General features: G+C 47.6%; 1 protein-coding gene across 1 annotated transcript in view; it reads right to left on the bottom strand.

Moving 5' to 3' along the window:
- Positions 1 to 21,147, bottom strand: part of ABHD2 (abhydrolase domain containing 2, acylglycerol lipase) — a 91,843-nt gene that overhangs the window by 7,109 nt on the left and 63,587 nt on the right. The window contains exons 6-10 of the mRNA XM_036932034.2: positions 14,351 to 14,534; positions 6,803 to 6,895; positions 4,286 to 4,396; positions 2,222 to 2,291; positions 647 to 731 (exon numbers count right to left, since the gene is read on the bottom strand). Of these exons, the coding sequence (XP_036787929.1) occupies positions 647 to 731; positions 2,222 to 2,291; positions 4,286 to 4,396; positions 6,803 to 6,895; positions 14,351 to 14,534 (543 nt within the window). The remainder of the gene's footprint in view (positions 1 to 646; positions 732 to 2,221; positions 2,292 to 4,285; positions 4,397 to 6,802; positions 6,896 to 14,350; positions 14,535 to 21,147) is intronic.

Below are 21,147 nucleotides of genomic sequence, written 5' to 3'. Positions count from 1 at the left end.
TGGGTTCATACATGAGTATTTCCAAGAGGAAACAAAATCACAGAGGATGGAGGAGGGTGGGAGACCGGGTCCTAGGGATCTGAACGGCAAGGCCAAGTCACTGTGGAATTCCCAGAGGCTGCTCTGCCGCCCTCCTAGTTCCTCCTAAGGCCCCTGTCGCGCATGGACGTGGGCCTGCGCCGGCCTGAAGCACAGCATTCCCATGAGCAATGTTCTTTGTTTTTTCAGTCTTATATTTTTATCCTCAGAGCAGATGGAGAAGTTGTCTGTTACAAGAGATAGCAGAACTGGCTTTTCTGCTTTGCTTTTCAGGGCAGCTTTTAAGTCAGAATGTCTCTTTAAGTCAAACTCAGACTAAATGGAACCATGACCCTAAGACAGGAATCTTGTAGAACACCAGGACACTCCCCCCAACCCCTCTTGGCTATGGATATAAACAATGGTGCTGTCTCTTGCACCACCACAGAAGGCTCTGCCCAGGCCCCCATAGCCCCTGGATGACCAGGCTAGGCTAACAAGGGCACGGCCATGAGATGTCCTTTCCCGTAGAGGCTGGTTCCCGGGAGATGACAGCAGGAGGAAGGTTTCAGAGTTTACTGAGGCAACATGCTGAGTGGGTGAGGGAGTGACAGGAAGAAACACTTACCTGAAAGAGACTTTGGAATGGTTAGAAGACTTTCGTGCACCAACGGGTCATCAGCTGCATTAACCAGCATGAGAGGCACGTAAATCTGCAACAAGAAAATAGCGCAGAATTAAATTATTGATTCCCTTTTTCAGACTCCATTGACCGAAAGCTCAAATTCACCACCAGACATGTCTTTGAAGCAAAGGGAAGAGGGTCCACTGCTCAGTCTGCTGAACAGGTGGATTAAGAATGCCGTATAGCCCCTGGCAGTGGTATGACTTGTCCCTGCCACCGTGATGCCTGCCCTGGCAGGGGTGGTGCAGGAACAAGGCTCAGGCAGCCTCGGTGACCCACGTGCTCTGATGGAGACAGGGCCACGGGGCTCACCAATAAAGTTTCTGATGTTCCTCACAATGTTTCCAATGTGATGGCCACACCTTCCAGAAGAATGACTTTACAAAGAGTTATGTACATATGCATTCAATTTATATTGCGGGGAGGAAACACGGAGGGTACTCCACTCCAGAAAAAGGAGACTTTCTAGAGGCATCTGAAGGTTCAAAACAGGCTGGAGGATATCAGAAAGCTCTTAGCAGCGTTGAATTCAACATCTGTTTTAGCAAACGGCCAATTGCCTCCTTTTCCGGTTTAGTGGTGACGGTGCTGGTGGGGACACTCAGACATTACCGAACAGCCCAGGCCAGGCGGTGGAGTGACGGGCTGTGCTCGCTGGAGGGCTCCCACACTACAGCTCAGCGATTCTGTAATGGCTTACATGAAGACGCCGAAAGCCCGGGCGATGCTGCTGAACTAGGAGGTGTGGCCCATGTGACAGAGGGCAGAACTACACGTCAGTGATCTGCTCCGCTGAGGGGGTGGCGGGCCAAGCCCAGGGGTGGGCATTGAAGAGAGAGCAAGGACAGGGATAACGGGAGGTCCTGCGTTTGAGTACAAAGGGCAATTGTGTGAAGACATAAATAATGAGAGAGACTAGTTTGGTGGTGGTTTAGGCCAAAAACATGATTGTTATACTTGGTCACAGACTCAATTTAATATAGTTTATTGGAGCTGCTAAAACTGCGTTAATATAAACCAGTGTACCTTGTCAACAGACACGTTCCCCATCATTCTGGTACAGAAATACACCTCTCTTACTCTGTGCTTGCCAGATCACGACAGGAATGTTGAGTCTGGTCCCAAGTGCCACACTAACAAAATACACAATGGCCATAAAAGGGCCCAGGATTGTCAGACATCTATGTGATGTCCATGAGGAGCCGTGGCAGGAGCCAGGCAGGGTTATACTGTCTGAGACTAAGAAAAAAATGGGTGTTGCAGCAATTTTAAGGGCTTTCGCATAGACACGGGGGCAGGCGTTCCTGCCCTGTGTGCTAAGGGGCAGCTCTGGGATTCATATGCAAAGGTCACAGAGGGAACAGAGTTTGGTTCAATAACAAAACCCAAGTCAACAACTAGAGCGATTCGAGCGGTTCAGCTTCCAGCTGAGCGTCCGCCAGGGAAGTTTAGGAGGAATGCTGGTCACCCCGTGTGTGAAGGCGGGTGCAGTGACACTGAGTTGGTGCGGTCACTCACCCTGTGCAGGTACCTCATGCAGCTCTCTTCCTCGTAATATTCCTTCAGGGAGTTATAGCCATGAAACTTCCTGGAGCACACACATGCAGGAAAAGGACAAAACAATACTTGTCGTAAGATCGGCATGCTGGGCTGCTTTTACTACTGCTCCGGTTGCCACACTCACTCGTCCTATCGGTAGAATATACACAGGCACCAGAGTTCGGGGTGTTACTGGCTGTGTGTCCACAGGGAAAGGGCTTACTTTTCTGGAGCTTCTTGTCGAAGCTAAGGACAGGACCTTCCCTAAGGGCACTGTGAGATTCATGACGTTCAAGATCTATGACATCTAGTGTGGTGAGGGGCCCAATTTGAGTAATTACCCAAGAAGTGTTATCAATAGTAATTATTAGCAGAAGCTACATTCTCAAGGCAGTGCGAAACCAGATGTCACTGTAGACACTAAGAAACTGAAATGGAAAGGCATTCACTACAACTTTTTTTCAACAGAATTCTTGGCGGAGTAACCAGACTACTGTAAACTGGAATGAAATGTGCACTGGGTAATAGAAAGGAGACAGGGATTCAAAGTCACCGATTCTGTCTGCCCACGGAGCGGCAGGCAGGGACAGGCTGACATTCAACAAACCTTCAGGGCTCCGTGTGCACGTCCTGCAGCTTGCTCTGCTCTGTGCTCTAGAGGCCTGGCGTGGCTCAGCCGGGGGCTCTGGGACCGGCAGGCTGAGTGAGGCCCAGGCCAGAGGATGTCTGAAAACCTCATTTCTTTCTGACATAGATTAGGGCCTCTGGTTTCTGAACAGTGGGTTTTTCTCTTCTGCCTGGGGTTTTCAAGAGCACCCTCCTCCCCTGAGCTGTGGGTCCATCTCTGCCTGGGAAGCACCCAGAGAGCTGAGGCTGGACTATTCCGGTCCACTTGATAGGGGGAGGTCAACCATAGAAATCATCTCCAGAATATCTATCTTCATGAAATCAGTCCCTTTGCAGCCTAGGTGGGCTGGGAGGCACTCCAGTCGTCCCATATCACTGGTGACAGGTTTATGAAGAGGCTGCCTAATCTGGGGAGAACCTTGCAAACTACAGCTATAACCACACTACCGAAAAGGCAGTGCTTTAGGAAAGTGGAAGAGCATTCTCTTTTGAGCTTACAAAAATTCAGAAGGTGAATGGGAAATGTAAGTAAGTTTGTTTTTTTCCACTAGACACTACAATAAACATGCAAACCCCATCATAAGTGATGATGGGGAAAATTCATTCTCACTTTCTAAACACACCAGCAATTTCCTACTTTCTATTTCCTTAGAGTAATTGTTAATAGGCATTTTTCAAGCTTGCTTGATGTAAGAAAGCTACTGAAGATCCCATACCCTTGGGTCAATTTCTGCTATCGACTGCAGGAACACCAGCTTACTTTAGGACCTTGCTTAGAGGTATCAAATGATCATTAAATACAAAGGATCATGCTTTTTGGAAGAACTATGAGGTCAGAGATCAGCTTTCCCTCTTCCAGCGAAGGCTAACCTCCATCAGAAGCTACCAGGAAAGAGGACACTGTCAGGGTCTCAGCCTCAGGTGCCTGGAGGGGCCTGGAGCTTCCAGGCAGGTAAAGGGCATATGAGTGAAGTGGGTGGGTTTGCGAATTATGCTCAGAGGAAAGTCTTTGTGACCCAAAGAGGCTTTGCTTTCTTGCAACACAGACTTCTTGGTCTGTTTCCTATTTTTTGTTTTTGATAGAGACACAGACAGGTGTTTCCTTATCCTTTCCCTCCCCTGTAAGAGCAGATTACGTGGCACCCTGGCCCCAGAGCAGAGGCATGGCAGGGAGGGGGAGGAGCGCGCACACCCCAGCTGCCCAGCTCAGCCTCAGTGACGCTGTGCAGGATTTCGGCATGAGTGCTCAGATCCTCTTTCTATTGGGTTTTCCTGTGACATCTTCAACTTTTTAACACTGGACATTCACTGAAACAAAGAAAAGCCTTTAACTCTAAAGTGGGCAGAGGGAAACCCTGGTGCCAAGCAGCCCTGGCCTGCGGCCCCGCTGGCCCCCGGCCCTGCGCGTGCGCACACCTCATCACGTTATCGTCGATCTGCATCAGGGACGTGGCTGTGCAGAGGCGGCTCAGGTCCGTGTCCTCCAGGCTCCGCGGTTTCTTCACATGGTCTCCAAAAAGTGCTTGCCTAGAATGAGATGCGAGAGCAGAGAGAATAAAAACAGATGATCAACCAAATCATCATGTTACACTCTTGAAATAGCTTGTCATTTTATTTGTCAACTCCATCTTTATAAAGCTGGAAAAAAAAAGGAAAGATTTAAAAAAAACATTTAAAAGCAGACACTAAACCACCAGAGCAGAGCCTGCTTCCTGGCCCAGAGGCCACCAGGAGAAAGGCCCTGGAAAAGCATGTGTGGGGGAGTCATGACAGGACCCTTCAGCCTCCAGAATCTTCCAGAGGATGAGATTGTACTGCTGATTTGAGTGACGGCAGAAAGATGAATGTCTTTATTTTCTTTTTCAGGGGCAGCTGGACCAACTCAAGATTGGGTCTGAGCCTCAGTGAATATTACAAAACCTTCCCTACTGGGAAGAAGGTCTCAGGATGGGCTCTGTGGTGAGTGGTGGGTGGTCAGACAAACAGTGGGGGGCCCCAACCTAACACGGTGGGGACCTCATCTTTACACTGATGTTGGCACTTGCTGCTCCCTTTGGCTGGACCTGTCCCTTTATGAGGTATATCTGTTGCTTAACAAGGAAGACAGTCGTTAACCCATTTAGCATTTGGGCAAATCAATGGCTCTCCAGTGCGTTCACTAAAAAGCTAGTGTATATATGCAGAAGGGTAATTATTTCTATTAGGAAAAGACCCGTCTTGAGAGGGTGAGAATATAGAGATTGCATTGCACACGCTTTCATCCAGCACGGCTCTCAGTCACGGCAGAGGAGGACTGGGCTTGCTCTATGGTTTGGCCCTACGGTGGGAAAGAGTCACGGAAATGAAATGTCCTGGGGCCCAATCATGGACTCTTTCAAAGAGGAACACATTTCTTCAGCATTTTTTCCTCTGAAAGATTATTAGGAAGATTAGATTCCTACAGGATAAAATTTACAATTTAAGTGTTCCCTGAAATTTCTAAATGTTTGGCTTTCTTAGTAAATTTTGAAAATGTACATACACTTAGAGCACATCTAAAGGGCTCTCCCAATTTGTTAAGAATTACATGCTGGACCTTTTGGACAATTAATTAGTGGCAAGACTGGGCCCTGTAGCAAAACCAACGTTTCCTGGGAGGAGTCACTGTTATTCCAGGCTGTGGACTTGGACCTGGTGTCAGAGGCCTGGCTTCACCCCTTCTGGAACCTCAGCAGACCCCCAGATCCCTCCAAACCTCAGCTGGGCCACACCCGACTCGGGCCCGGCACACAACCAAGGCCAAACACCACAGAGTGAGAACTGAGTGCTAACGGTTTATGGCCAGCCAGCCCCACGGACAGAAGTCTCCCTCCATCCTCTACCCACCCAATATGAGGGCCTGGGCACGTGCCAGGCAGCCTGGCTTGCCCAGGTGCCAGGTGATCCCCACCCACTGGCATACATGGCTGGGATGGATGGCAAGATGTTTTGTTTAAACTGTCAAAAAAAAAAGTGACTAAGAAACTAATCATTCAGTAAGATTGCCTTTCCTAGGAGGGCAACACAACCCACTTAAAACTATATTTTTTGAGTGCCCATTATGTTCCAGGCTCAGGGAAAATCAAAACAAGCCCAAGCCCTCCAGTACTTTTCAGTTTAGTTCAAGACACATGTTTGCACCAGGGAAGCAACAGAAAAACAACTTAGGGGTGAGGGTCTGACTTCACGGAGGGGAGCTGAGCTGGGCCTGGAAGCATGGGCCCAGTTTGGACAAGCAGAGAGGAAAGGTGTTCTCAGCAAGGGTGCGGTGGTGAGGGAGCAGCCAGGGGGCTCAGGGGCATTCAAGCAGCCCGGGCAGCTGGGGGGGATGGTTGTGGGGAGGCAGGAGAGACGGCATCAATAATAATAATCACAATGGTAAAACCGTCGCTAAGATTTGTCAGCTGCTACTGCACGCCAGGCACTGCTCTAAGCGCTTGTGGGGGGCTAACCCACCTGGGAGCCTGAGCAGGAGGGGGGCAGGAGGAGCCTGGAGAACACACGGAGGCGCGGGCGGGGAGGCGCAGACACTACGCTTTGCACCAGCGGCCCGACTCCCGTCACGCGGCTGCACGGTCAGAACCCAACTGAGGATAACACCGGACCCCTACGCACAGAAGCATCCTGAGAGAGGCTCCTAAAGGGTGGCAGGCTGCCCTCAGGACCGCTCTGATTTGGGAAGGAATGGTCCAGAAGCCGTTTGTCTTGGATATATGGAGAATTAACAAAGCAGAAAGCAAGTTGGTGAACCTGATAACCTGGGACAAGTCTGTTTCCAACCAAGCCACAAAGCCGTCAGCAGAGAATATGTGCCACCCCTGCCTTTGTTTCCTGGAGAAACAAGAGGTCTGGCTTTTAGAGACGCTGAAATCAGCTCCCAAAGGGGCTGCCCTGGGAGAAGAGGAGGCGGCGTACCTGTGCGAGAGGATGATCTTCTTCATGTTGTCGGCCATGAGGAAGTTGTAGAAGCGCCGGCACTGATCCCACTGCATGAAGGTCTCCTGGGCCCTGAAAGAGCCACAGCAGGAGTGAGAGCGCAGGGCCGCGGCTGCAGGTGGCGCCCACGGGAGGCCCCTGCCACCCCCGGGGAAGGGCCTGCCCGAAGACCACGGCTCCCCGCCCGGGAACGCATGGGACTCGGCCTGTCTCTAGAGGACCCTAGAGACACCAAACCGGCGCTGCTGAACGGAGGCCCCGGCGAGAAAGCCCGGGAGGGCCGCAGGCTTGCTGGTGACACTCCCGACACCCCCTCCAGCACCTGGCCTGAGAAGCGGCCAGTACCGAAGTCTGCGTCAGGTGTCCTTCCAACACTTTCTCTACTTGGCTTCCTACCCTGCAAGCAAGCTTTTCTGGCTTAATAGTGGGAGTGTGTAAGGGGAGGGTGGGTATAGAGAGGTACAGGGCAGGGAAAAACCTAAAAACACCTTTTGTTGCTGTTTGAGAGGCAAAGGAAAAACCAGACATTTTGAGCTTTCCTTTTATCAGCCTTCGGACTTTGAAGGGGCCAGGAAATGGAGGGAGCAAAGAGGCGACCCACCCCTCTGGGCACAGCTGGAGGGCCTGGCCCTGCGGTCCTTTTCCTTCTAGAGGCAGGCCTACGGGACATGAGGGTCACTGCCTGCCGCCCCCGCAGCCGCGGCCCTGGGCAGGTAATTTTATCCCCGCTTCCAGACTAGGTGACCGCGGACTTAGAGGTCACGGGGCTGGCCCTGCCTGGGTCATCCTGGGACGGTAAGGTTTAGCCAAGGTCTGAGCCAGGCCTGCTGGCTCCAGGGCCTGGGTGCTGCTGCCACGGCCCCACGTGGAGGGAGGGGACAGTGGGCCAGCCTCCTCTCCATGCCTCCACAGCAGGTGGCCATGCCCACATGCCAGGCGAACACACACCGGGGTGCTTAGTCCCGCCACTGGGCTCAGCCCTCCCTGCTCGGTGCGCGTTCCCGTGGGTGTGCACCCAGACACAGCTGCTCCGAGTCCATGCTAACCCTTGTCCTGCAGACCCCGGGGTCCTGAGGCCTGATTCCACTCTGGGGGTGAATCTGGGTGTCACTGTTCCCGCACAGAATCTATCAGTGCCATATCCCAGATGCAAGAGAAGGGACTGGGTGGTTCATAAGTATTTTTTTAATCCATAGAATTTATAAAATTAATTTCCCCAAAGTTGTCACACTTGAGTTTTTATGGGAAACATTTTCCATAATATCATGGTTAAAAAATAAGAGATAGTGGGAAGCTAAAAGTGAAAGGGTTTGTGGATTGACTAGTGCGTGACATGCTCATCAAACAGAGCTAATATTCAAAGGGAAGACAAACACCACCCTCAGGAAAGGTCAGAAGGCCATTCAAGAAATGCATGGAGGCCTCCCCAGACACTGCAGGAACGGAAAGGACAAGCCAGGAGAAGGCTTCGTATGATCTACAGTGAACCCTTGTTGGTAGGAAGGCAGTTTCATAAACTTCACCAGGATGACTCTAGAAGGGACGATGCCTCCTGAGAGTGGCAAAGCCCTCACAAAGTGGTTCCATCAGTGTGATCACAAGTGAGGAGGAAAGAGCACCCTAAAAAACCATATGGCCTAACCGGGAGTCTTACTCCAGAATGATGTATATGGGCTTTTGAAGAACTTTATCCATCTGTCTATCTACCTATTATCAAAACAAATAGGGTTCTTTTTAAAATGCATTTAATTCTAGTCAGTGTAACATTAAATAATAAGACATCCTCCATACTGGTTTCCCAGCCAGTTGGTGAGGGATTCCTCTTTGAATGGCTGAACAATTTAAAAAGGTGTTGTGGAAGGACATGGATGTTTCAATCACTTAGAAGAAGGTCCAGTCAAAACAGGCCTCTACATTTATGTCCAGGGCATCCGTGAGGCAGAGAAGAGCTGCGCCGACCACTCTATGCTGCTGGGGGACTGCTCAGGGAGAGCTCCCTTCCCAAATCATATTTTGCAAAATGAGTGGATCGCCTGATCAAAAGGAAGTCGGGTGGGGACGCCTCAGGACGGGTGCTGGGCATGGAAGCCACGGGGCATAAATGTGCGGAGAGGTGGGAGGCTGGCCTTTTCGAACAATGGGGCTTCTCTCTCACTTCCCAACTTAACATTTCCCTGTGTGGCCCCGGAGGATGACTGGTTGGCCGGAGGCGGGTGCAATTCCTCAAGGGAGGAACGGCCTGGGGCAGGCACAGTCGCAGGGGGGCCATCAGGTGAGAAAATGGGGATCGGCAGAGGTGAGGCTTGGAGCCTCCCCCCCCTGTTCTGGGGGAGATCTTCTGCATGCATGGATGTTTTGTTGCCCATGTCTAGCTTGGATTGGCGCATGGTCTGTGGGCACACGCCTGATCATCTGCATTTTCTCTCTTGCAGCACTGGACTGTGTTTTCTACCTTTGTCTCGTGTCTACCTACCACTTCAGCATTTTGTTGGAAATGATAATGATGGGGAGAGGGGTGTGGTGTCCACATGTAAATCAAGTATGAAGGTCGAATGAATATTCATATTTGAACTGACTGTTAATGGTTCATGATGCATGGGCAAAACCGAGGGCTTCTGTGATGACTGCCCTTGTAAGGTTCGCCATGTAACTTATTCACTATGTGGGAATTTGTTCTCCATGTAAGAGCTTGTTCGTCGTGCTTCGGAGGATTGGAGACTGACGAGGATTAGGCTTGGGGTGGATTAATGGTTGTGCATTGAGCATTGACCCCCCCCATACAGAATTTTATTGTTGTTGACAACCATTTGATCAATGAATATGAGAGATGCCCTCACAAAAACAACAAAAAAACAAACAAACAAACAAAAATATATATATATATATATACACACACACACTTCCAATTGTGAAGTGGCCGGGTGGCCAGGATGTGGTGTATAGCATGGGGAGTGTAGTCAAGGTGTTGTGGCGGCTTGGTACGGTGATAGCTGGTACCTAGAATTATCATGTATATAAATGTTGAGTCACTGTGTTGTACACCTGAAACTAATGTAATACTGTGTGTCGGCTACCCTTCAAAAAAAAATAATAAAAAAAAAAAAAAAAAAGGAAATTGGAAGAGAACCAACTGGGGAAAGAGTGGATCTAACATCCAAAGGAATTAGAAGCTCCGGTCTCAAATAAACTGCATCCCAGGGTGCAGAGACAGAACAGGCACCAGCCAGCTTTGTCCTGTGGTCTTTGAGAAGCATGGGGGATGAGAATGAGAGAGAGAGGTTCCGACACACACACGTAACTAATATTCTAGAAGGCCCTAGAATATTAGACTCCTTTATTAGTCTCTAATAAGAGAATGCAGAGGTACTGCAAATGTATAGGGATGTATTGGTGGGATGTGGATCTTGGCAATATTAAAACATACCTTGAAAGCAATCTGTTAATGAACCTTTAAAGTACATTAAGAATTTTTCCCAGGATGCTACCACAACAACATAAGAAACTATTTTACTTGGGTAGGGAGGGAGTACCCTTCCAGGCTTTGCCCATGTACAATCTCTTTTTATTTCTTTTCAAAAAAAATTAATGGTAGAAAAAAATACATATTAAATTTACCATCTTAGCTATTTTTAAATACACAGTCCCATAGTGTTGTTATATTCTTATTGCTATGTAATAGGTCTCCAGAGCTCTTTTATTTTGCAAATCTAAAAAGCTATACTCACTCAACTACAACACCCTATGTTCCCTCCCTACAGTCATATTTTACATAGTGTCTTCTTCCCTACTTTTAATATATACATTTTATTGGTTTTTAAAAATAAAAGCTGCTTTGTTTTCCACTGAATTTGTGTATCAGAAGTCACAACTATCTCCATGTTGGACACGTGGGTTATTTCTAACATGGCCCTACAAGAGAGTCATACTGCGGTGGGGGTGAAACCGGGGCCAGCTTTGAGCAGCGTGGCTCTGGGAGGAAGGATGGTAGAGCCTCTGGACCCAAGAGACCCAGGCAGCGGACTCCGGGCTGGCAGCTGGTTCAGCAGCAGGGCTGACCTGCAGAGAGGTTTAGCTTGAGAGTGTGGGCAAAAGAGAACTGTCTCTGTACCCTCCTGGAGAGCTGGCCCAGAATCCTTCATTCCTACCTGGCTGGGCTTTGCAGCGGGATGGGGCAGAGAGCCTAGATAAGGGTAGGGAGGCCACGCACCAACCCCCTTTCCTCCTTATCCGATTATTTTCCCTTGGGATTTACTTTGATAGGAATGGGGTTACTAAATCAGAGGGATGTCATACACCCTCATTTTTCTGATTAGAAAGATTAACAACAAAAATCTCCAAGGCCCTAAGGGCAAACCATGCAGTCAGCTTCACAACCCAGTGTTGGTAAAGCTAAGCTGATTCCTAGGCCAGAGTTCTGCCCACAGAGGTGTATCTCAACTCAGCAGATTTTTCCTGTTTGCTTGGCTTCAAATACAAAATTACTGATCGTTGTACAGCTCTTCAACTACAAACACAGATTTGATTAAGGCACAACGATGGAGGAGGACTTGATGAATGATTACGCTTGCTTTTGTCACATACTCATCCATAATCTTGAGTTTGCCCATGAAAAGCAAAAGAGGGAATACACAGACCACCCAGCTGGAAAAGTGGTACCTGGCCCTTCTCTGTGGCCAGAGAGCCCTTGCTAAGAACACTGGGACCTCACAATGGCTACGGCAGGGATGCTTACACTCCCTTGAACCAGGGGCAGAACTGCATTAAGGTCATTCCTCTATTGTCCTTCAAAGGGTCCCTGCCCCTGGCCTGGTATTACTGTCCACCTCACCTTCTCCTCTGTCCCAAATCCCTCCCCACTGACCTCACTTCACTGGGGACTTCTTGAGCACTCATGCCCAGTGTGGAACCTACCAGCGATGTGTATTTGATTTTCTGTTTCGTAAATATCATTCTGTTGTCACTAAGTCATTAAGTGGTGTGAGGCCCTCTGATATAACTGTTATACCCAAATTGCTATAAAATGCTTGTATTTTAATTGTATTATTATTGTGAATTCTGCAATACAAGATTCCTGAAGGCTTCCTCAGGAAATGAAGAATTGATTTTGCCTGAAACCAGACCAAAAAGAGCATCCTTTCACTTTTCTTTAAGTCCCATGAAGGCAGGGAATTTTTCTGCCTTGTTCACAACTGTGTCCCCATTACCTAGAAGGGCGTCTAGCTGAATGAACCAAATGAGTCAAGGAATGAATTAATCTGCGGGTAATCTTGTGTCACCACGTCTCCCTCTCACACTCCTGTCTGGTTACTATTCACTGCATGAATTTATAATCAAGGGTCTTTATGGTAAGTTTCAAATGACTGATTAAACCAGAGAGATGGGACCTGACCATGAATGTTTCCAGAGCTCGTTGGCAGCTGTTTATGCTACAGAAACATGTTAAACCCACTAGATAGCACGTAACTTCAGGGCATTTGTATCCCTCTTTCAGTGGTCCAGGCACATCGTGAACAGAAGCTGGTTTATAAGCAGCTGGACTTCGCCAACTACAGCAAGCAGGTGCTGGCTTCTGCGCCTTGCCCTGGCTCTGGCTGGAGGTGGGGTGCTCTACTGGGATGGAAGCCAGAGGGAGGGATGGACTGACAAGCGGTTCTCCAGACTCAGCCAGGAGAGATGTACCAGCAGTGTGAGCTCTGCAGAGACAGACGAGCCCTCCCTGCTCCGCCTCGGCATAAAGGAAGGGCTGTCATCATCCCAGTGCTGAAAAGTTCATGCCCCCAGGCCTTGGCAGGAAAAAAATGTTACACTGGTTTAAATTGGGCAGTGTCTCTCAGGGAGCAGAGCTCATTCAAATGCTGAGGGGCTCTGAGCCTGGGACAGCACCTGCACCAGTGCCCACGTGTAGGGCCGCGGGATCTGAGCCCCAGTGTTAACGTTCTCTGGGACCCAGAGGATAAGGCCGCCTCTTTCTCTTTGATAGTCTGCAAAATGTAAAGCATCTCACAGATTCCAGTGTCCTAGGTTCCTAAACCTTCTTGGCCTGAGCTCCAACACCTTAGTTCCCCAAACGTGCTGATCCTGCACTCTTGCCAACAGCAGGTGGCGCTACTGCCACAAAATGAAATAAAGCTGTCGTCATTTAGGATGTCCATTGGGGGAAAAAAATGAAAACAAACGTCCTATGTCCTTCAACTTTTCAAATCCAGGGCTCTCTGAGCACGAAGTTAGTGTCCACAATAATGTCACAGCACTTGGTTTAGGAAGGGACTCTAGTGATTCCAGTTTTATGGATGACAGAAGGTATCCGACAATTGGACCCCATGTCAGGCAGGAGCAGACAGGGTCCTCAGGCCAGGCCCTGCTCCTGAGAATCCTGTGGTAGGCCCTCTGCTCACCTCATGTTTACCCTGGGTACATTAAATCCTCCTTTTTGGCCAGCTTTAAGCCTCAAAGGCAGAGGCTGAATTCTGGGCCTGCACTTGCCCTTTGGGTATGCTGGCTTCAAATCCCAGTAAGATATATTTTTAGAAATAACAGCCATTATCCATCAGAAAATGACAAAATAGGTTTAAACTACATTATGAGAGAGATAAAGGTGAGCAGAAAGGAAGGACTCATTTATTAACCAAAAGGACTGTTTGGCATTAAGACTAGGAAAATAAAGGGGACTCGGGGGCAAGGTAACCCTGTCCCCAGTAGGTCATCTCCTTTGCGGGGATGTCTGGGATGCCTAAGAGAGATGAAGATTTGAAGGTGAGAACACAGAGGAAATTATTTCTACATCCCAGTAGAGCACCCCACCTCCCGCCAGAGCCAGGGCAAGGCGCAGAAGCCAGCACCTGCTTGCTGTAGTTGGCGAAGTCCAGCTGCTCATAAACCAGCTTCCGTTCATGATGTGCCTGGACCACTGAAAGAGGGATATGAACCCCTGAAGTGACTTGCTATCAGCGGGGTTCTGCTGCCAGCGGACTAGGGGGCGAGGTAACCCCGTCCCCAGTAGGTCATCTCCTTTGCGGGGATGTCTGGGATGCCTAAGGGAGATGAATATTTGAAGGTGAGGACACAGAGGAAATTATTTATACAGATTTCTTCAAGAGGCCATCTAGACTCAGCTCTTCTGCATTAGGAGGAAGCTCTCAGATTCTGGCTAGCCGGTCTTCTGTGTTCTTTCATGAACCCACGATCTACAAAACAGCTGGAGCCTGGACAGATTAAGCCACGGCACCGAGACTCCGTAGGGCAATGGCAGCTATTAAAGGGAACTTTGGCTTATTCGGTTACTTATTCAGATCTGATCCCCAAATACAGCTGCGTGTCCCAGGCTTTCAGGGTCTGACAGGACAACTCTAGTACGTGATGTGGAAGCAAAATAAGGTGAATCCAAGAGCCAGGAACTTCGGCTCCGCCTGCCACAGCACTGCCACGGTCTTCGTGGACCAGCATCCCCTGCAGTGGGGCATCACGACCTCGTGCTAACTGAAGGACCAGGTGGAAGAGGCAAGAGGGGGACACAGTGGGGCCACTCACCTCAGCGCGCTGTACCCCTGGCACACGCTGACGCAGCACAGCACCTGTTCTTGGTTGGCTTGAGTCTCCCCCAAGTATTTACACACGATGTTACCACCCAGGCTGAAGCCCACGACGACCAGCTGGGTCAGCGGATACGTCTTCCTGATGTAGTTCACCATGGCTCCGAATTCCCAGGTGCAGCCTGCGGGCAGAGGGAAGGCTACTCAGTCATTTTAGGTGTAACAAAGATTGGAAGAAAAGCAAGCTGGAGGGTTACTAACTGGGTGCCAACATACTTAGACAGAGAGACATACATACATACCGACAGACAGAGAAGTTCCCAGGTGCCCCTCGGTGTAAGAGGAAACATGGCATCAGCAGTGTCTGGGCGGGGAGGTACTGTGACCCAGCGGATGTACAATGTTCCTTTAAAGGTGAGTTTAAACCCATCGAGAAGCTCATGGAAATCAAAACAGGTATCCCAGGAGTGGAGTGCATGAGCACATCTGTTCATACAGCGATGTAAACACAAGAGCAAAACCCTGTGGGATTAGCTTCTTAGGCTACGAAACAGGAGGCTATCCCCATGTGTGCAATGACTCACGGTGTTAAGAAAAGGACCGAGTGGATGTTATTTGCAGGCTCTTCTTGTCAGCTTGGGGGAAGGGAGGAGAGACAAACTTCAGTCCAGAGGGACGCCTGGATGCTCTACAGGATTAGTATAAAGTGTTCCTGGTGACAGAAGGACAGGGTGCCAACAGAGGCAGATCCATTCAGAAACACACAGGAGTGTGTTTGGGCCTAGTTTACCCAGGAGGGGGGATCTCAGCAGATGTCCCCCTGGGAAGCCGCTGAAGCCATGTTCTACCTCAGCAGCTTTGCTAAAGGAGGAGGTTAGTGGCCATGTCGCAGTGAAGGGATTGAGCACATCCTTCTAAGCCCAACCCCAGACTCTGCAGGGAGCTGACTGGAAAGAAAACCTAATGGAAAGTTAGGGACGATGGTAAGAAGCGTGGACAAGACCGACCAGCATGGGGACAGTGTGGATTTGCACGGACACTTAAGTTGTTGACCTTGGCACTGCCTCAAAGGTTTTGACACCCCCACTTGAACAGCACATTTATCCTACAGTCAGCAACCATGAGGGACACTACCTTTGAGTCTGGAGCACCCCTTGTATCTATCTTCCTCTTACAGTGGGATGCGGCAAAAAAGGCCAGCACAACGCTATGGAGGGATTCTCAAAGTGCATGGTGCACAGAATCCCCTGGAGAAGCTGTTAGATATGGCTCCTGGGCTTCACCTCCAGAGGAGCAGATTTTTTTTTTTTTTAATCTTGGAAATTTTTATTGTTGTTTATAATAGAATATCTGACACATAATGGATATTAATGTATTGGTTATTGTGTATCCAGTTGGAAAAGCCCAGGTGTCCCAAAATGCCTTAATAATCAAAGTTAACACTAGTGTATAATTTCATCAATCATTTTTAAGTTTTTGCTATGGAAAAATTTCAGACATATACAAAGGGGACAGAATGCTTTGAGGCCCTGTGCCCATGAGCCAGCCTTAGTTATCAACTCTGAGCCAGTCTTATTTCAAGCTCTACCCTACCCTCTCCCAACCCCTTATTCTGAAGCAAATTTTGAACATCATGTCATTTCACCCATAAACACAGCAGTGTGAATTTCTAAAAGGTAAATACTTAGAGAACCATACTGCCTTTACAAATACATACTACCTTTATCACATGTAAAAAATTAACATTAACACTTCTATATTATCATCAGATAATTTCCAATTATGCCACAAATATCATTTTTTATTAGTTTTCTTGAGACTGAGTTATTGGTTGATACATCTCTTTAGTTCTCTTTTAATCGATAGATTTATCCTTCTTATCTTGAGGAGCAGATTTTTATAAAGGTAATTCATGCACAGGGCACAAAATGCAAATGACATAAAAGATGTGATAAAGGTAATTCCCTATATTCCTTTATGAAATAGCAATATAGCATATATATAGTTTCCTCTCATTTACCTTTCCTCTCATTTACCAAGACATAACAATATGTCTTGGAAACCACTATGTAACAATACACATAAAGTTACCCTATTCTTTTTTACTTTTATTTTTAATGAGGTATAACATACATTCAAGAAAAAAAGTATGCAATGAATGAATTTATACATGTTTACACCCGCATAACCACTGCCCAGATCAAGATGCAGAACATTCCTGACAGCACGGGGGCCGCCACGTCTCTTTCCAGACAATATCCCGTATACCTCAATGAAAGACTCCAGTCTGCATGTTGGGACCTCCTAAGACCAAGAAAAACTACGTAAAAACTAGGGTGCGAGCTCTCAACACAGAAAGGTCCAGGCGTGATTCTGAGGAGGAAGCATGGCCCTCTCCAGTGAGATGCAAGGGATCGAATCTGTTTCTCTCCCTTGGGTACCCAGAGAGGCTGTGGCCGTGTGCTTCAATAAGGCGGGTGATTTGAGTGGACTCTGACGGTCTCTGAACGGGTCCTGGGGACAGGCCCCTGAAGGACAACAAGCTGGTCCCAAGGGACCCATGACTCTGAACTTTGGAATCTGAAATATCAGATGTGTGTCCCACCCAGGCCTGGCACCCAAGTTTCTCTTTTTCAAAAGATAGCAATGAAAGGAATCTTGTACTTCTAGGGAATTCCAGGTTTAAAATAAGGTACTGTGACATAAAAAGGGGTGGGAGTCTTCAAACACTTAAGAGCTGCTTGGCCACACAACAAATACAAAGGTTAGGAATCTGTCAGAGGTGTTCGTTCACCTCTCTCAGAGCATAAGGGGCCTTAAAAACACAACCTCAATGAGGCAGTCGGCCTCATGGCTGGAGAAGGGGCTCTGTGTTCAGACTGCTGGGCCTACCGCCGAGTGGCCCCCATGCTCCCAGCTTCCCTCTGTGACACACAAACCTTGGCAGACAGGAAAAATCTACCTTCTGGGCTCCCTGTTGAGGCTCAGAGTCTATAGGAACAGAAGGGGCCCTGGGAATGGGTGCTTTTAACAAATACTCCAGATGATATTTATCCTGAGGGAGCTCTGCAAAATGCTGCGACCTTGGGCAAGTTACCCAACTGTTCAGGGTCTGTTTCCTCATCTGTAAAATGGGGTAATAACAGCTCTATGAATACCTCACAGAGCTGTTTGGAGGTCTAAGGAAGGCGACTTCAGTAGAGGACTTAGACCAGGGCATGAACCATAGTAAGCATTCAGTTTAACTATTATTTTAACTGTTAATTCTCTTTTCTTTAAAGAATATCATATAAGTCCACCCAGGTTCATAGTGGCTTTATTCACAATAGCCAAAAGGTGGAAGCAATCCAAATGTCCATCAACAGATGAAGGGACAAACCAGGGGTGGCACCTGTATAGAAGGGAACGTCATTCAGCTGTAAAAAGGAAGGAACGTCTGACACACGCTGCAATGTGGACAGACCCTGAGGACGTCACGCTGAGTGGAATAAGCCAGTCACAAAAAAGACAAATACTGTATGGTTCCACTTATACAAGGTCCCTAGAGTAATCAAATTCACAGAGACAGAACGTAGAATGGTGGTTGGCACGGGCTGGGGGAACGGAGAGTTAGTGCTTACTGGGCACAGAGCATAGAGTTTAACGGGTACATATGGCTTCGCAAGAGGAAAAGTATTTGGGAGATTGGTTGCACAACAATGAGTGTACTTAACACTACTGAACTCTGCACTTAAAAATGCTAAAGGTGGTAAATTTTATGTTATGTGCATTTTACCACAATTTAAAAAATTTAAATAAGGAAGTTTAAATCTAGATTGAAAAGGCCAGTCTAGATTTCTGGATTTTTCCCCAAAGCAGTGCTCTCTCATCTGACTGTATATTAGAATCACCTGGGGACTTGTGTGACAACAGGAATGACGCTGATGCCTGGGCCTTCCCCAGACTGATTACATCAGAATTTTCGGGGGGAGGGTCCGGCATGGGTGTCTTTTACAAGATCCCCAGGTGATTCCAAAGGGTGGCTGGGGTTGAGAACCCCTGGTCTACGGAACAAGGATCCCACCGGCTCAGACCAACATGAGAAGGCGTCCTGGCGGTCATCCGCCCACTGTCTCTGGGCATCCCCTTTCAGACTTCCTTCCCTTCGCACTGGCAGTAAGCAACCGTCACACATGGGGGCGCTGCTCTGCCTTTTGGAAGCTTCTGAAGCAGGCTGTTGGCCTGGCAGCAGCTTTCCAAACATTCCTCAAAGCCAGGTTTCCTCTTTAACATGACCAGGCATCTCCTCCAGGTCCATCAAACACCTAACAAAAGCAATCCTTAAGCCCTAAACACATATCATTGTTTTCTGTTATCTTTCTTGCAAAGAGGGAGTCAGAAAGGTGCATTAAGGTTAAATAGTACTGTAAGACTGATGTGCTAGCTCAGTGGTTCTCAAAGTGTGGTCCCTGGGCCAGCAGCATCAGCACTGCCTGGGATTTGTACAAAATGCACCTTCTTGTGTGCCTCATGTCACCTACTAATCAGAAACTCAAGGCGTGGGGGCTGAACAGACAGCTCATTAAAACAGATTGCTGGGCCCCATCTCCAGAGTTTCTGATTCAGGAGGTCTGGGTGGGCTGAGAACTTGCATTTCTAACATATTCTCAGGTGGTGCTGATGTGGTCCAGGGACCACACTTTGAGAACCACTGTCTCAGCTGACAGGAGAGGTCAGCTGACAGGAGAGGTGGGTGAAATCCTCAAGTTTCTATTTCTTTTGTCTTTGAAAAGGGCAGTTCAAAAGGATACTTCACATCACTCAGAGTTAAATAAATGCTAACTAGAAAGACAATTAGAAATAATTTTCTACTGCTTATATTAGAAAGGCCAACAGGTTTGTCAATCCTCAGGACTGGGGAGGGTATGGGTAACAGGCCCACCGGCCTGTCCACTGATGTGAGAGTGTGTACTGGTGTAGCCCTCAGAGGCAGTGTCACATCTAATAGCGTTTTTAAAATTGCAAATCTTTGGTCTAGCAATTCTACTTCTGGGTACTTTGTATGGCAAATGTGTGCAAAGACGTATTTGCAAGAATGTTCACTGCAGTGCTTACAGCAGAGAAGGACTGGGCACGATCTAAGTTTCCATCATTAGGGGACAAGCACTGGACACAATATAAGTTTCCATCAATAGGGGAAAAGAATTGGATGCAATCTAAGTTTCCATCAACAGGGGACTAATTAAATTGCTGTGAAAAGGAATGATGTCCAGTCTGACCTGATGATGCAGAGTGACACTGAGCCATCTTACTGAGGGACCCAGATAAGTGTGTGTGTGTGTGGCAATAGCCCCACCTCACAAGTGTGCTTGGATTTTATAGGGATTATGGTACACCCATACCTAATTGAATATCTGCTGAAAAATTATCACAGATACAGAAGATTATCTGGAGAACTAGAGATATTTTGTGTGCAGATTTGGTTCCAGACCACTGCAATCAAGCAAATACCACAATAAAGTGAGTCAAATGAATGTTTTTGGTTTCCCAATGCACATAAAAGTTATGTTTACATTACACTGTAGACTATTAAGTGTGCAATAGCATTATGTCTTAACAAATGGTGCACACATCTTAATTTAAAAATGATTTATTAAAAAAAAAAAAGCAGTTCCTGTGTGGTGACCTCCAATGAGTTCTACACAATGGTATAAAGGGCAGATCAAAGCGTGGGCAAAGGGTCTGTTTGTGTTTATACAGAGGATCAAAGCCTAATTTGGCTACCCACAAAATGAACTAAGATACGATATGAAGAATTTCCAACACCAGCACTCTCTGGAAGAGTCATACCAGAAGATGATCATCAAAAAACCTCAACAAAGATCCAGGCAATGCTGCAGTTGTAGCTGCATTCATCCCACTGGTTCCTGGACTTGCCATTGGAATGAAGAAGGAGATATCTAAGCTGGCCTGTGCATACAGTAAAACAACAAATTTGACTGGATCTATACTGTTGGAACTCAACCAAGAATTAGGAGAAGTGCAAGTTGTAGCGCTCCAAAATCTTACAACTACAGACTATCTACTGTTAAAAGAACATATGGGATGTGAACAGTTCCCAGGAATGGGCTGTTTTAATTTGTCTGATTTCTCTCAGACTGTTCAAGTACAGTTGGACAATATCCATCATATCATAGACAAATTTTCACAAATGCCTAGGATGCCTAACTGGTTTTCTTGGCCTCACTGGAGATGGCTGGTAATTATAGATCTGCTTTGGTTATGTAACTGTATTCCTATTATGTTAATGTGTGTGCGCAATTTTATTAGTAGTTTAAAACCTATACATGCTGAAGTTACTCTACAAGAAGATATGTCAAAGAAATAATCAATCTCCCCATGTTTTCTTCCGTCTGCTACCTCTATAGCTTTTCTTCTTCCTTCCTAATTACAAGCCTTAAATAGAATTCGTGCCTCATATCGAATTTACCAAGTATCATAATTCCTCCAAGTGCTAAAGATACCTCAAGACAAATGCTGGGCATAGAAGCCGCAGGGCATAAATCTGCAAAGAAGTAAAAAGCTAACCTTTTCAAACAATATGGCTTCTCTCTCACTTACCAACTTTACATCTCCCTGTATGGCCCCGGAAGATGACTGGTTAGCCAGAGACGGGTAAGGGAGGAACAACCTAAGACAGGCACAGTCGCAGGGGGGCCATCAGGTGAGAAATTGGGGATCAACAGAGGTGAGGCTTAGAACCTCTCCCCCTCTGTTTTGAGAGAAATCTTCTGCATCCGTGGATGTTTTCTTGCC

Source organism: Manis pentadactyla, chromosome 18 (assembly GCF_030020395.1).
Source record: "Manis pentadactyla isolate mManPen7 chromosome 18, mManPen7.hap1, whole genome shotgun sequence".
Taxonomy (NCBI): domain Eukaryota; kingdom Metazoa; phylum Chordata; class Mammalia; order Pholidota; family Manidae; genus Manis; species Manis pentadactyla.
Note: the sequence above shows the minus strand (reverse complement) of the source record. Positions and strands in the feature narration are given on the sequence as shown.